This window comes from Oryzias melastigma, linkage group LG18 (assembly GCF_002922805.2).
Source record: "Oryzias melastigma strain HK-1 linkage group LG18, ASM292280v2, whole genome shotgun sequence".
NCBI lineage: Eukaryota > Metazoa > Chordata > Actinopteri > Beloniformes > Adrianichthyidae > Oryzias > Oryzias melastigma.
In genome coordinates this window covers 21,865,939-21,881,033 of record NC_050529.1, presented here as the reverse complement: position 1 = coordinate 21,881,033, position 15,095 = coordinate 21,865,939, and the positions used below count along the sequence as shown (strand labels likewise).

At 41.0% G+C, this 15,095-nt stretch overlaps 2 protein-coding genes, 1 long non-coding RNA gene and 2 other non-coding genes across 5 annotated transcripts in view; 1 reads left to right on the top strand and 4 right to left on the bottom strand.

Moving 5' to 3' along the window:
* Positions 1-1,680: 1,680 nt before the first annotated feature.
* rps4x (ribosomal protein S4 X-linked) lies at positions 1,681-6,264 on the bottom strand (the record flags this gene model as incomplete). The annotated part of the gene is given in 7 exon segments (XM_024287485.2): positions 1,681-1,835; positions 2,034-2,191; positions 2,266-2,437; positions 2,609-2,706; positions 5,436-5,616; positions 5,694-5,771; positions 6,206-6,264. Coding segments are annotated over 7 exon segments (848 nt in total), but the record flags the coding sequence as incomplete, so codon positions are not given.
* LOC112156532 lies at positions 1,917-1,987 on the bottom strand. Its single transcript, XR_002920998.1, has one exon. It is a non-coding gene; the product is annotated as a small nucleolar RNA SNORD61 (small nucleolar RNA).
* On the bottom strand, positions 5,311-5,386 carry LOC112156531. The gene has a single exon (XR_002920997.1). It is a non-coding gene; the product is annotated as a small nucleolar RNA SNORD61 (small nucleolar RNA).
* A 106-nt stretch (positions 6,265-6,370) lies between the features above and the next one.
* LOC112155686 overlaps positions 6,371-15,095 on the top strand; it is a 14,905-nt gene continuing 6,180 nt past the window's right edge. The window contains exons 1-3 of the long non-coding RNA XR_002920831.2: positions 6,371-7,129; positions 11,627-11,800; positions 11,919-12,216. This is a non-coding gene — a long non-coding RNA (uncharacterized LOC112155686). The remainder of the gene's footprint in view (positions 7,130-11,626; positions 11,801-11,918; positions 12,217-15,095) is intronic.
* Positions 7,167-12,035, bottom strand: cited1 (Cbp/p300-interacting transactivator, with Glu/Asp-rich carboxy-terminal domain, 1). The gene is made up of 2 exons (XM_024287486.2): positions 11,934-12,035; positions 7,167-10,309 (listed from the first exon to the last, which is right to left on the bottom strand). The coding sequence occupies exon 2, from the start codon at positions 10,289-10,291 to the stop codon at positions 9,764-9,766; it is 528 nt and encodes a 175-aa protein (XP_024143254.1). The 5' UTR covers positions 10,292-10,309; positions 11,934-12,035; the 3' UTR covers positions 7,167-9,763.

Genomic DNA, 15,095 nt, shown 5'->3' with positions numbered 1-15,095 from the left:
TCGGACACTGAAGTCAGGACACAGAAACGGGGGGGGGGGGTTTTTATCCAGAGAAAAAACAGAATATTTATGGAGGACGGCTCAGAAAATAGAGAGGAAGAAGGCAGAAATGGGGAGGGGAGGGGAAAAAACGGATGGCAGCAGGTGAAGGACAAAACAAACACCGAGCAGGTAAACAGAATCAGATCCAGTCCTCATTTTCACGGCCAACTGCCAGAGCGTCCGGCCTGCAATAAACGCCCGAGAGTTTGAATCCACTTCAATAATAAAGAAAGAAAGAAAGATGAAGCATAGAGGAAAATGTACAACTTTGTTTTTATAGAAACTTAAAAAAGCATAATAATACGATATTTAATTTATTTCAACTAAGACAGATCAAAGAAACAGAATATTGAACCAGATCATTCACAGTTCATAAACGCTTTTTTCTGTTCGTTTATTGAGTCAAAATCTGCTCCATAACTGAGCCCCTCAAACAGAAATAGAGAAACTTTGCATTTGTACATACAGCTGGTTTAATACAAATATGTGAACCTCTTGAAGTGCTTTGGATACTTTGTGGTAATTAATTTTTTTAAACATGAATTTAATAATTTGGAAGTCAACAAAATCCTTTTAATTTGTGAAAAAGTATGTTGGTCGGTTCTATGTAGGATTCAGTGATAACTCTTATGTCTCTTTCGTTATGTTGTTGTAATGAAATTCTCTTTATTGTTGATTTATTGATTCTGATGAAATTCTATATTTGTAAATGTCAATTTGATCATCAAACACCCTATTTTCCTCGTGTTTGAATCTACATGTTTTTTTTTTGTTCTTGTTACTGTATTTTACTACATTTGTTCTCCTGTTGTGTACTTGCGCTTATTAAAATAGAGTTATGAATAAAAAGCCTGTTTTCATAGTAACATAGTCTATGAACCTAATCTGGTCTGGATCAGGTATATCAGACTCCTCCCCTCTGAGATCACCAGACTCACTTGATGGTGGAGGAATTGAAGTTCATGCAACTTCAGATGCTGAAATCTTTGAACCATTTTAGCTTTTTTCTAAAGACATCATGGCCGTCTTTTATTTCATCTTTTTGCTCTGAATATTTTATTTCCACAAACTTCTAAAGACAGTACAGGAAAAATCATAAAAGTGAGGATTTAAAGATTCAGGCTGCTAAGAATCTCTGAACACAAGAATAAACAGTTTGTATTCACGGACGCTCCTCTTCATCACATCTTCATCTGTCAGTGAAGAAGACGTGGAGCAGGTGAGTTCATGAAGTTCCAGGTAAATCTAGTCTATGAAAGGTCAGAATCTGGGCTGCTCAATCCTGGTCCTTCAGATCTACTCTCTGCTGATTGGCTGACTCAGATGACTCCTCCTCCTCCTGATTGACTGAACACACCTGGTCCAGAGAGCTGGAAGAGTCCAGGTGGTGGATCTGGAGGACCAGGACTGAGCAGGCTGAGGTGAGACAACAGGAGTTTAGTTCTGAGAGATCCCCTTTTGTTATCAATATCCATAAAGAAAGCTAAAAATAGAACTTCTAGTTCTTAATTCAAACGGTTGAGAATCCAGAACGGATACAAAATCTATTTGACAAAGATCCTATTCAGAACCATTTGGTTTAGAGAATAGCTTTAGTGACTGCTGGGGAGTCTTCAGGTCAACAAACCACAGAACAAATGTTTAGTAAATATGTTTATTTTGGAAAGAACTGTTTAGGCTCCGCCCACATTTTAGCTGCTGCCCTGTTTGGCCGCCAGCCTCTTGTCCCTCTCCTCTGCGATGGTCAGACGGATGCCCTTTCCTCTGGGCACGGACACCCACGGCTTGTTGCCCTGCAGAGGGGAGACGCTCCTGTTAGTTTGGTTCTATGTTGGCCACAGCGCCCCCCAGAGGAGAGAAGCTGCAGCGCTTTGGAGCTCAGTACTTCTTAGAGGAACTGCTGGTTCATTTCATCCTTCATCAAAACCACAACGATCATCACGGCTCCAAAAGCTGCTGCGCTCCTCGCACACGCTCACGTGCACACTCACCTTGCCAATAACAAAGATGTTGGAGAGCCTGGTGGCAAAGCTGTTCCCGGTGCTGTCCTTGACGTGGACCACGTCGAAGGAGCCGGGGTGACGCTCCCTGTTGGTGATCACACCGATACGCCCCAAGTTGGCGCCACCAGTCACCATGCACAGGTTACCTGCAGGGAGGAGACGTACAGTCAGCCTAAACCCGCCATAACACTCATCTCCTCCAATATCCAGGCAGACTCACCGGTGTCAAACTTGATGAAGTCTGTGATCTTGCCGGTTTCCAGGTCGATGCGGACCGTGTCGTTGACCTTAATGAGGGGGTCGGGGTAGCGGATGGTGCGGGCATCGTGGGTCACCAGGTGGGGGATTCCCTTGGTGCCGATGATGATCTTCCTGACCTTGCAAAGCTTGTACTGCAGAGACGGGACATTCACCATTTCAGTTCAGCCACATGAAAACCCAGCTCCAGGTGAACTCAGACCAGAACAATCGGACCCACAGAGGACGCAGACAAACAATCGCTCTGCGTTTCATTACACCGCCACAGAAATCACTCAGCAGCCGTTCTTCAGCTGCAGCCTCACCTTGGCCTCCTCAGCAGTGATGCGGTGGACGGTAAAGCGGCCCTTCACGTCGTAGATCAGGCGGAAGTGTTCTCCGGTCTTCTCAATGCTGATGACATCTGTGTGAACATCAGAGGTTTAGCTTTCACAAACACACACCTGTAGAATCAACAACACCGCTTACACACAGCGGGAAAACGGTTTTCAATCCGACCTGAGTCACTTGAAATTTTGTCCAGCTACAGATTTGTAGCAGATAATTTTGACATAACCTCACTCTACACATGCTAGCAGAATTTTACATAAATGTCACGCAACACTCAGGATACATATGTGCAGGCGGTTTTCTCTAATTTATTCCTTTGTTCTGAATAATCTTTCATTTCTTGTGTGCATTTGGGTCCATTTGTTTCTGCTTGTTTGCAACAGAAACGAAAATGTGGACCAGATGCAGCTAAAGCAACGTTCCCACCGGAAGTGACGTTCACTCCTGATCACGCCGAGAAGGGCTTCTTCTTCTTCTTCTTCTGTTTACTAGCACATATTCGCCACTTACGGTTGGAAGAGGTTTGATGTCAAATGTGGAGGCAGTGCAGTTCTTTCACAGCTCTATTCTATGAAAGATTTGGTGTCAGCCGAGCTCAAACTACAAATTTTCATTTCTCCTCTGTGATCAATTTTCAGACGGTTGGCACTTAAATAAATGAAAATCCCAGTTTTTCCTATTTAGTCAAAGTTCAACCTGGATTAACTTGCAATGCACATTCAATGGTTACACGTTTTGTACGTAGATCCTGAGAATAGTCTTGAAAATGAGCATAACTATGAGTAAATGTGAGTTTTGAGCATGGAGGCCAGAAACACACAATTACATGGACTTTCCATTGGAAGAGGTGACTCCAAGGGCAGTCACTGTAACTGAAGCTTAAAATGTTACTGGAGTTTCAGTGACAAAAACTGTCAGAACTGAACATTCAGATTCTATGGACCTCAGAACAGGTGAGCCATCATTGTGTGGAGGTAACAACTACAAATATTTGGTTCACAGCATCCAAACAGAACACAATCGTCTGCAGATTTATGATAAAAAAAACAGGTTTGTCAGTCTGGTTCTTATAAACAAAGAAGACAACTGAGAAGACACTTTAGGATAAAGAACCTCCAATCTTAGAAGACCCCCAGTATGACCTGATGCAAGATAGAGTTGACCACAGAAACAGCCAGAAGATCAAAACTCCCACATCAGTATACATTTTAAAATGTATATCGCTTTTCACCTCAAGTTGCCATTTAAAAAAATCAATGAGCACTTCTGTGCAGGAGCTTCAACAGTTAAGTTAAAAAACAAAATAGTACAACAACTGACTGTATATAGAGAACTGGACTGAGCAGGTGTGAAGCCACCCACAGAAAACGACTTACTTCCAACTTCAGCAAAATTAAGTAAATTCAGTCGCCATGTCGGAGCCAGCAATTGGTCCAAGTGAATCTGAATCAACGTTTCTATGGCAACAACCGTCACCAATCAGGAGTGAGCTTGTTGGAAGTCCACACCTCTTCCACTTAAAGCGGCTTGGAAGAATCTGTCAAACATACAAGGCCAGCGGGCACCACTGAGGCATCTGATTGGTCAGTATATAATTTCAATAACTTGCAAAAAGTATCACGAAAAAAAATTAGTATTACCAAGAAGATGCTAAAAAAAAGTCTCAGAGCAAGAATGGTTATTCTGACCAATAGGATGACTAAGTAATAACTGATTATTTGTCTATAGAAGTCTATGGGATTTTGACTTCTTGGGGCCAGCAGGTACTTCCTGTTTGGGGGAGAGATCACTAAGTCCAGTTCTCTATACACATTCAATGAACTAGAAAAAATATTGACCAATCAACTAGTATTTGTAGGTGATCATTAGTTATGTGAGAAAGTTTGATGACTGCACCTTTAATATCTTCAGAACTAGTAAATATTTTGATCATAGTTGATTCACATCTTCATTTACATTTTTTAAAAAACTTTCCAAAAATAATTGCTGTAGTATGAATATGATGAGTATTCACAAGTAGCTCATATCAATGAAATCATTTAGTGGTTTGTTTTTGAAAGATTGTGGATTTTTTGGGATAATTTTTTTCCTGGAGCTTGCACCTTAATTCCTATTAAAAAAAACAACATACTTTTATATTTATTTGTATGTCGTTTGTATCAAGACAAACCAATAGACCCTTTCTAACAGTTTTTAAAATATAATCAAAGTGTTACTGAGCTCGGGAGTCAGAACCTAAATATTTTGCTAATTTATTGTTGGACACCTTTCAAGCTGCTGTCATATTCTATTGATCTTTACATCAATAAAATGTCGTGATTTGTTTGTGACATTTCTAGAATGTATCTGTAGCAATGAGCTTGGAATGTATAGCTCTAAATTAAAATAATGAAAATAAAATAAATATCCAATCCTTCATTGGAATCCAGTTCCCTTGGAGTTTGGGATATTCCTAGTAAACAAAAACTAATTGTAGTGCTATTTATCCATCAAACTTGAGTTCGATTATCCATAAAGCTTGATACATAAGTCTGCATTGAATCATGTCCATGTTGTAGCACAGAAAAACAGCTTCAGTGGACTCTTCAATCATTTTGATCTAGACTTTAACGGATCGTAAACAGGACGGATGGCTTCATTAAACTATACATGCATCTGAAAACAGGTGGTCTTGTGGGAGCTCAGAACTTCTTAGAGGAGTGAGTTGTGTTGTTTCAGCTCATCACTGATCAAACACACAAGTTCATCATGGCAACCATTGACAGCTAAGCAGAAGTTAAGGTAGGAACCTCAGGAACTCACCCATGAAACCAGCAGGGTAGGTCACATCTGTGCGAACTTTGCCATCAATCTTGATGAACCTCTGCATGCAGATCTTCTTCACCTCATCCCCCGTCAGGGCGTACTTCAGGCGGTTCCTCAGGAAAATGATGAGGGGCAGGCACTCCCTCAGCTTGTGGGGGCCGGTGGAGGGACGGGGGGCCTGGGGACACGGCAAACCGTTAACTCTGAGGGCCGGTAAACATGCCGGTGTTACTGCAGATCAAGCCGGATACTCACGAACACTCCTGTCAGCTTGTCCAGCATCCAGTGTTTCGGCGCTGCCACGCGCTTGAGGTGCTTCTTCGGTCCTCGAGCCTGATGGAGGCATTCCGGTTAGACACACTTCCACACACAGCATCCGCGGTTTAAGCTAGCGAGCAAAATAACTCATATGCTACGAAACCGGCTAATATAAAGCTAACAATGAAGCCGGAAATATTAAAATGTCCAATTTTAACAAATTCTCATAGTAAAGCTCCCAGAAAAACTCCCGGCAACTACCAGCCTCGCGCGGTCTAAATTCACATGCTAACACCGATTAGCATCGGCCTAGCTTAAATCCTCAAACCTGGCTGGACAAATATTCAAGCTCATCATTATTGACATGTTGAATAGAATTAATTTCACTCTGATGTATTTCTCTGTGTTATGAACTTTACATAAAAATATGTTACTGTGAAAAATCGCCATGATTTAAAGCGATGTTTAAAGATTATTTCACGGCCAGAAGGTGAAAAGAAGCCGCTCACCATGTTGGAGTCTGCGCAGAAAGGACCGCCCACTTCCGGAAATCCGTTTTGTGGAATCTCTACGGAAGACAGCGATGGACAAAACTAACAAAATCCGAAACTGTCAACATTCGTTTTAAATTAACACTTTTATTTATAATATAACTGTGGTCATACAATATTTATTTAATAGTAACATAAGAACACAAGTACACATCAAGGAAAACTCCAATTTGACTCTTTAAATTTGCCTTTTTTAATCTATGTAGGCTATTTATCTGTATTGTCCGCCACTTTAAAGATTACTGCTACTGAATTTTACTATACTATGTTTCATTAAACTATAAGGGCTTTCTATTCTATTCTATTCAGAAAAATGTGGCTATTGGTAACACCTCAATGGAAAAGAATAAAACAAGACGTAATAAACAGCTCGTCTTGATAATAGGAAGCTTTTGAGTATTGTAATCACTTCTTAACAAAACAAAAGTTTATCAATCTTTTTGTTTTGGAATCCAAAGCCCAAAATAAACAACAAAAATTATTATCTGTGTTTAGCCGCTTTTGTTTCAGGGTTCAATTCAAGCAATTAGATTCTAAAACTTTTACCCCACCAACTTTGCAGTCTTTCTGTATTGAGTTTTACTCCCTTAAATTTAGTAAAAGTTAAGTATCCATAATTATTTTGTATTGTCACACATTTCATTTAGATTTCCCTTCTTTGATTTTGCTCGGTATAATATATATTTTTGTTGTTATTTTAAGCTTTTATAGAGCTGAGCTGCTAAACTGCCTTCTTATTTCCTTCATTAACAGCAAAACTCACTTATATCTGGATCATGAAGGTGAAAAGGACTTTTCTTCAGGCCCTTCTTCATACAGTATATGCTCATCTGCTGTGCGCATACGTTTGCATGTCCTGCCTCCAACATCATCACAGAAAAGGTAGAAGTTTAGGTAAAACTATAATTTGTTTTATTTATTTATTTTTTTTCATATAAGAGCAGATTATTTTTGATTAAAAAAGTGGATGAAATTATTCCCTACATGACGAGAATAGATACAGTCCATGTAGTTGCCCATTTCCTCCAGCAGAGGGCAGTATAATCACAAAAGATGTCAACATAACTGCAGAAAACAAAAGTAAACGAGCAGAAAGACAAACTGAGGGGGTCAAAGCTTTCACTTTATTACATGTGAAGATTACATCACTTTTACAAAGAAATTAACACAAAGAAAAAAAAAGATCAAAGTTCAGATTCAGCATTTTCAGAGGCTTCAAGATGGCAAATCTGTTCGTCTTAAATGGGGGGTGTCTTCTCAGGATTTTCAGATGAGACACCCCCAAAGCTGCTGCACTTCATCCACTGCAATTCATTGAACTTTTGCAAGTGGAGGACACAGGTTCACACAGAAACAGCTGAGATTTGGATGACAAAACAACACATTCACACCCCCTCCCCCACCCCCCGTTAAGACTAATATTTAAGGTGATTCGACAGAGCAAGAGGAGGGCTGCATCTTCATCCTACTTTAGTCAGTTTGTGATTGAGAAAGAGCTTTCTTCAGAAGAAATACCTGTCCTTCACCAGGTTTTTATGGAGTTCTGGCTCTCCACTTTAATATACCAACATGCATGAGCGTGCACGAGTGTGCATGAGCATGCACTGAGCTAAAACCGAGACACCTGTGTCTGACCTAGACTCAGGTCTGCAGAGAGCCCCCCTCCTTACATGGGCTTCACCTGAATCTGCAGGTTACCCAAACATCTGCAGAGAGGCTGAGTGCCAGCTGTATGCTGATGACACTGTCATCTATGTCTCAGCAAAGACTCCAGATAATGCTGCAGAGCTGTTGAACAGCCACATGGTCAGTGTCTCTCCGTGCCTTGAAGATAACGGTTTATTCTTAAATTGTTCCACAACTGTTCAATGGGCCTACAGACACACAGATAACGTTCGGAGAAAAATTGATTGTCAACCAGTCCATAAAATTAATGAATTTAAATATCTGGGAGTGGATTTAGATTCAAATTTAGAATATGATGCTCATGTAAGGAAAATAACAAAAACTGTTTGCACTAATATGAACTTTTTTCATCTTTTAAGATCTTGTCTATTAATAAAGTAATATTTTCATGCAATAATTGTATCTAATTTCTCTGACTGGAGTCAGTCAGTCAGCAATGAAAGGTGTGGTTTCTCTTTTTTAAAGTGCTGGACCAAAAGCCAATGAAACGCCACCACTGTAGGATTTTAGAAAAGCACGATTTCTTAAATTTGGAAAATGTTATAAAGTATTCCTTTTAATCCTAATCGATTCAAACATATCAAAGCCGACAAAAGGAGCTGCTTGTGGAGACAGACTAATGTACATTTAGTCAAAGCTCCTTCACAGTAAAAGGTCCACAAATCTGGAACAACATATCTGCTGAATTAAAATCTAAAACAATTTACTTGTAAAGTAAAACAATGGATTGAGTCCAAACAAGCCAGTGAACATTAGATCCGTTGTTTTGCAGGTGTTTTGCTGTGATCTAGATTTCATGTATTTTGTGTGTTGTTGTTTGTTGATTTTTTTTATTTTTAGGGACATAGTCTACAAATTAGCTGTTAGCAAGATGGCCTGTTGACATCTGTTGACAATTTTAAATTGTAACAAAGTTTTTTTTTTTCCCGTCCCTTTTTATAAATGTAAAAAAAGTAAAAAAGGTGCTTCTTCCATGGTTTTCCTGCTGCACAATCAAAAGTCTTCACTGAGGAGAGGAACCCAACTGCCTGCCCCTCTGACGGATCCATGGATAGTTCAATGAGTTGGGGGGTCAGTTCTACGCTTCCACTGGACACGTGCTTGTTGGGGGGCAACAAGACCCCTCCACCAATAGTGTGACCTTCACCCCCTCTTAATCTTGGTTCCTGATGTGAACCGACCAAATGAAGCTTAGAAACACCAGCCATTCCTGACCACTGATGTTTCAGTGTCTTCAAAAACAATCAGCTCCAAGTTTCCTGATCCCCCAAACATCGCAGCGTTCTCCTCTTCTCTGTCTGGCTGATGAAGATCCATCCAGACTCCTCTCATCCACCTTGCTCCGCCTCCCACTGGAGCAGATGTGACCCTCCCCTCTCACAGCTGGTGTTCCACAGGGTTCTGTTCTCTGACACCTGCTCTTCTCAGTCCATAAATGCTGGAAGACACTCAACTCTGTCTTTTTCCACTAGATAACATGACAGAAATCCTCACATCTGCTTGATGGATCAAAAAGTCCATCAAAGGTCCTGATTCGTCCTGCAGACAGATTTACTGTCAACCTAGAATCCTCGCTGATCAGGGATTCAGTTTGAGGATGCATCGAGAAAGCTTCTGGAAAGGATCCAGAAGGACGTCCGTTTCCAGTTTTCCGCGAGTCATTATTTCTATTTTCATGATCCAACAGAGAACAGAACACAACAGGTGTTTTCATGCTTTTCAAAAGTGGATCCTGAAGCCATTATTATGATATTCAGAAGTGATGACTCAGCAAATGTATGGTGGAGGGGAGGTTGTCTCTCTCCTTTTCCAGTCCCTTCATCTGCGTTTTCAGCATCCAGCCGGCACATCGCACACGAAATCAAACTCATTCTGTCCCAGCCAGAGTTCTGGGAGCTCGTTGGCTCGGTCCAGACCCAGCTCCACCACCAGCGACATGAGGACTTCCTCGTCCACCAAGTCAAATTCAATCACACTTCCCGCTCCAGAGCCTGGGCCCCCGATGCCGCCGCCGCCTCCGAGGCCTGCAGGCAGCCCCAGGAGTGGGTTCCCCACGCCCGACTGTGGGCCCTCAAAGCCCTTTGGCGCTCCGGGGGGCCCGGGCAGGTTCTGGTAGTGGGAGCTGAGCTTCTGCAGCTGCATGGTGGCGATGAGATGTGGACCCGTCTGCTGCAAGGAGAAGGGCTGCAGCTTGGAGAGCGGGGACGCCCCGGGTGTGGAGGCGGGGCCAGTTGATGGGGAGGAGAAGGGCGCGGCGGAGGTTTTAGAGGAAGGGTAGTGCAGGAGGGAGCTCAAAGGGCAGGAGTGGAGGTCTTTCATTTCAATGGGGACTTTTCCAGTGAGCAGCAGGAATGTCATCACCGGGAAAACCAGAACCTGCAAGCAGAAAAGTGTCATCAAACTGGGGCAGGAGGAGGAAGAGATACTGGATGACATCACAGGGCAGGACGCCAGTTAAAGATTATGATGAATCAAACCGTCACAGAATTTTAATTTAATTTAATTTCACATAATTTGCACATCTTTAGTTAATTAAATGATTTATTTATGTTCGTTATTAAAGAAACTTAAATATAATAGATGAATCAAGTAACACATTACAATTCTGAGATAACTTAGTATTAAGGATTACTTTGGACCAACAAACACAAGTAATCTCCTGCTGTGGGTTCCACTTTACAACTAGCTGTTGCAACACTGGTAATCAATTATGATAAACTTATGACACAATTTAAGTTTATTTTACTAAAAGGTCAAAATGACCATCCCAGTGGACAACACACAATGTGATGCAGATAAAAATGATCAACGATCATTGCAGTTCAATGTGTGGAAACAAGACACGTGACCATAGAGTCTGGTAGAATGTTCTAATAATATTGGATTATTTTGATGTGGAAAAACAACAGTGGGCTGAACTTTATCACACTAAAATGTGAAGGGATTTGACATTCATTCTTCAGCACTGGTTGAATTTTTGACCAGAGATTGATTTTCGGTCCGTGAATCGAATCGGATCAAAATAAATATTGACTATATCGGATTCCCAACAACAAATTATGATGGGAATCAAATTGCTGTTAAAATGAATCGTTAGACCCCTATTAAGGTGTGTTCTTACATTTGAAAACTATGTTCTTGATAAAGATGAAATAGGGAACTCCGCTCCAGACAGACGCTTTTACGCACATGGACCTGCTAAAAATAAGTTTTCCAGCGGATGAGAAGATGTTCAAAGGAGAAATAGTGAAGGAAATCTACAATTTTGTTCTATTAAAGCCTAAAACATGAATTCTATTCCTTACAAATCCACAGAAATACCTGGAGCAGCTCAGTTGTTCTGCGTAATGACGCATTCTGGCAGCTCCGCTCTTCCCTTTAAATAAACAAACACCCAGGTCGGGACTTTTGTTTGGCTGGTTTCGTGTTGCTGACACAGCGACACGGAGTCTTGTCTGCTCAATGTTTGATGACAAAACATTAAAAACTGTAAACGCGCGCGCCCAACTGCGCACGTGGAGAGCAGTTACTTTCCCTGATTTGGTTTGAAGGCGAATTGGCATCATACAGTATCAGAAATGTTCATAAATATTCTTTATATAGAAGCGTAACAAACCATGTTTCCATTACGCACTCTCCAACCGTGCGTGTCAGTGGAGTTGTGCCAGTGAAAATGTTTTTTCCTGTTCTCAGATAACCTGATTTCCGTGTTCCTTCACCTCATGAGGCTGGAAAGGTTCAGTAATGTGCGCACCGGGGGGCTTCACTCCCTCAGGGGAGTTTTTACCCCATTAACGAAAAAAAACCCAAAGGAAAGGTTCTAGGTCCTTCTATGTGTCAAAAAATTCTGTTCAAATCCCTCAGAAGGTCAGAGCACAACCTTTTTTTTTTTAAAATAAAGTTATTAGAAAAGTTTTGAATTCACGTATTTTAACTCTACACGCCGATTTTTCTCTTCTTCTCCAAAACTCCTCCTGAACTTTAGCGCAGGAAGACTCACCTGTTGTAGTCCAGAGCGCGTGGGCGCGCGCCAACAAACGCAGATGAGCTTCGGGGAGACTGGAGACACGCGGAGCTCTCACACCGACTAAAAACTCTGCGGATGTGAGTCTGCAAACCGGGAAGCGGAGCTGAAAGGATGGATCGGGAATTCTGACTTGACCCCGCCCCCCTGGTCGGAGTGGAGATGCTGCAGCTGGATGAGTGTTCCAGAACCTCTCTGCAGTTACAATGAAGCTGATTTATGAGCTTTCATCATCTCTGGAGAACGTCTCCTAGAGAAGGTCTGTAAAGATTCCTAATTTTTGAGCTTCAAAGATGATGCTGGTTCTTGGACAGTAAAATCAGCCGTGAAAGAAAGGAAAATTTGCGAGATTTGCATAAGTTCGACATTTCTCACCAAACCTCTACTAAAACTGTATAAAGCATATTGTGCCAGAAAGCGTATGATAAAAATGCATTGAAGAATCCACATTCATTGCGTTCTTGAAGATGCATTACACACCTGGTTATTTGCTCAGGCAGGACGACAGGTGTCAAAACACGGCTAAAAAAGTCTATAAAGCTAAATCAGGGTCAGGCAGGCAGTGATCCAACATGAGCATGGAAGCATCAGAGATCAGACGTTGGGTAGAACAGGACCGACGATGATCGAAGCAAGTAAACTGGGTCAGTCGAAGTAGGGTCAGAAACAGAAGATCAGGTTTAGATAGAAACGCTCAGTAATGCAGGCAGAGAGGCACAAACAATACTTCGCACTGCTTACGTTTCTTGTGGGTGTTTGGCAAATAAGTGTCAGGTGAGCGGCATCCAGGAACTGGTGCTGGGGCTGCTGGGAGATGTAGAATGTTTTGTATTTTGGAGACGACTCCAAAATGACCACACTGTAAAAAAATATTGTCAAGGCAGCTGTTGCAGTAAAAAATTAAGGTTTTACTTTAAATAATATTACGGTAATCACATGTTGCTTTTTTGGGGGGGTAATATTCATAATTTTTCCTGTAGACACTTTGTGTTTATTCTAAAAACAAAACAAAACAAAAAAAAAAAACAGTGTAACGCTTTAAAATTAGCAGAGACATGTTATTTTTTACAGTAGAAAACTGGCAGCTGAGGTTGCCAGATTTTTACCATGAAAATGTGAGTGGTAATTTTCATCATATTACAGTTCAATTAATTGCTATTGTCATATGTTACAGTTTTTGCTGAAAATTGCATCATAATTTTACTTTCGAAACATAAAATTTATCCTATAAAAATGACAATGTCAGTCTACAAAACAGACAAAGGCGTACATTTATTTTTACGGTAAAAAAAACGGCAGCTGAGATTTCCAGAATATTATGCTAAACTATCAAAATGTTCACTGTAAACTTATTGTAATTTACTGGCAGCATTACAATTCTGTTTGGTGGGTTTTATTGTTTTCACTACAGTTATTAATCGACATGATTTTGAAGTTTTTTTCTGTAAAAATTACTGACATTTTTTACAGTGTTGTCCGACACATTAGCTGGCAAGGTGGGAACCACACCTGCAATTTACCAATCAGAGGTTGATTGTTTTATTCACCAGCCGCCATATTACAAGTTTTATGAGCTAATTGACTAACTTGTCAGAAATGTAAAAAGATCATTAGCGATACCGTGAGGCTGTTAGCCAATCAAGATGTAGGGTTGCCAGATAAGTAAGATCTGCTTCTCTGCAACAATCAAAACAAAATGTCTTTTTGCTCAATCACACCAGCATTCCAGGTGACCTTTCACGAGCACTGAAGATGTCCCACACTTGTGCTAAGACAGGCCGGCTAGTATTTTCAGCCGGTCTGATTGTCTAATAGAAAAACTTGAATTTGCTTCGGTGGAAGTTCAGAAGTCTCTTGGGCCCCTTGAGTTTTTTCAGAGAAACCACAAACATGCAGAAGTCTCATGTTTACAGCCTCTGGCCAGTACCGGGTACCCCCCCGCCCATACTCCCTTTATGAGGTAGAATTTCAATCGCTTCTCCTCTTCCAGCCTCATAAACGATGTAATGAGTTTCATTTGTTTCGGCTGTGTGGGACCCAAATCGCCACGGCGACCGCAGCCGTCTTCATAAAGATCACAGGGACTCTGACGTGCACACGCACATGCACACCTGTTCAGCACATGCCAGGTTTGACTGATGACGCTGACATTTGGCATTCATTTGGAAAAATAAAACACTGGTGAAGGACGCAGCCCGATGTTTGTGGCTCCTCCCTCATAAATCACAGGACGTGGATGTGGTTTACAAACGCACTCGAGCTTATGTGACGACAAAAACACAAAAACAGAAGATTGGTTGTGATTTTTGCTTTTGTCTTTTTGTTGTGACATCAGATCTATGATCTAACAACGTCTGTGTTTCATTCACTGAAGCTTTAAGCCACATGTGTCAAAGTCACGGCCCGGGGGCCGGATCCGGCCCTCCAGGTAACTATATCCGGCCCTTCAGATTATTTTGTTTTATTCTTATGAATGGCCTGATGTTATCTTGCGCTTATTTTTAACTTGTATAACTTTGACAACATATATTTTATGGAGAGTAAAATATTAAAAGTTATCTTAAGATTTAAGTTGATTTATTCTAGAATAATATTCCTGCATTTTTATTATTCATAATTATGTTAAAAAGTTACAATTTTAAAGTTTTAAAAATTGGCATTCGCATAGCTTTTTGGACTATTTTTTGCATTTACTAAGATTTTTTAGGCTATTTTAAAGTTTAGCTATTTGGCTAATCTATGCTTTTTTAAAACGTTTTTTAGGCTAATTTGGCATTTAGCTAATATTTTAGCTAGCTTTCAGCTTCCGCATTTTTAGCTACCAATTTCAGCATCATCAGCGGCCACATTCAGCTCACAGCATTCACACTAACATTATTGCAGCTACATATTGTGTTCATAATTATGTTAAAAAAGTTACAGTTTTCAAAATGTAGTTTTAGAGCAGGGGTCTCAAACTCGCGGCCCGCGGGCAAACTGCGGCCCCCGAGATGATCATTTGCGGCCCGCGTCTTAATACGAAAGATTACTGTTAGTGCGGCCCGCAAGGCTGATATGAATGACAGTTGTGTGCAGAGCTGAATGAACCAATCACAGTGAGGCATAAGGCTCTGGAGGCGGGACATCGGCTGGGCTGTC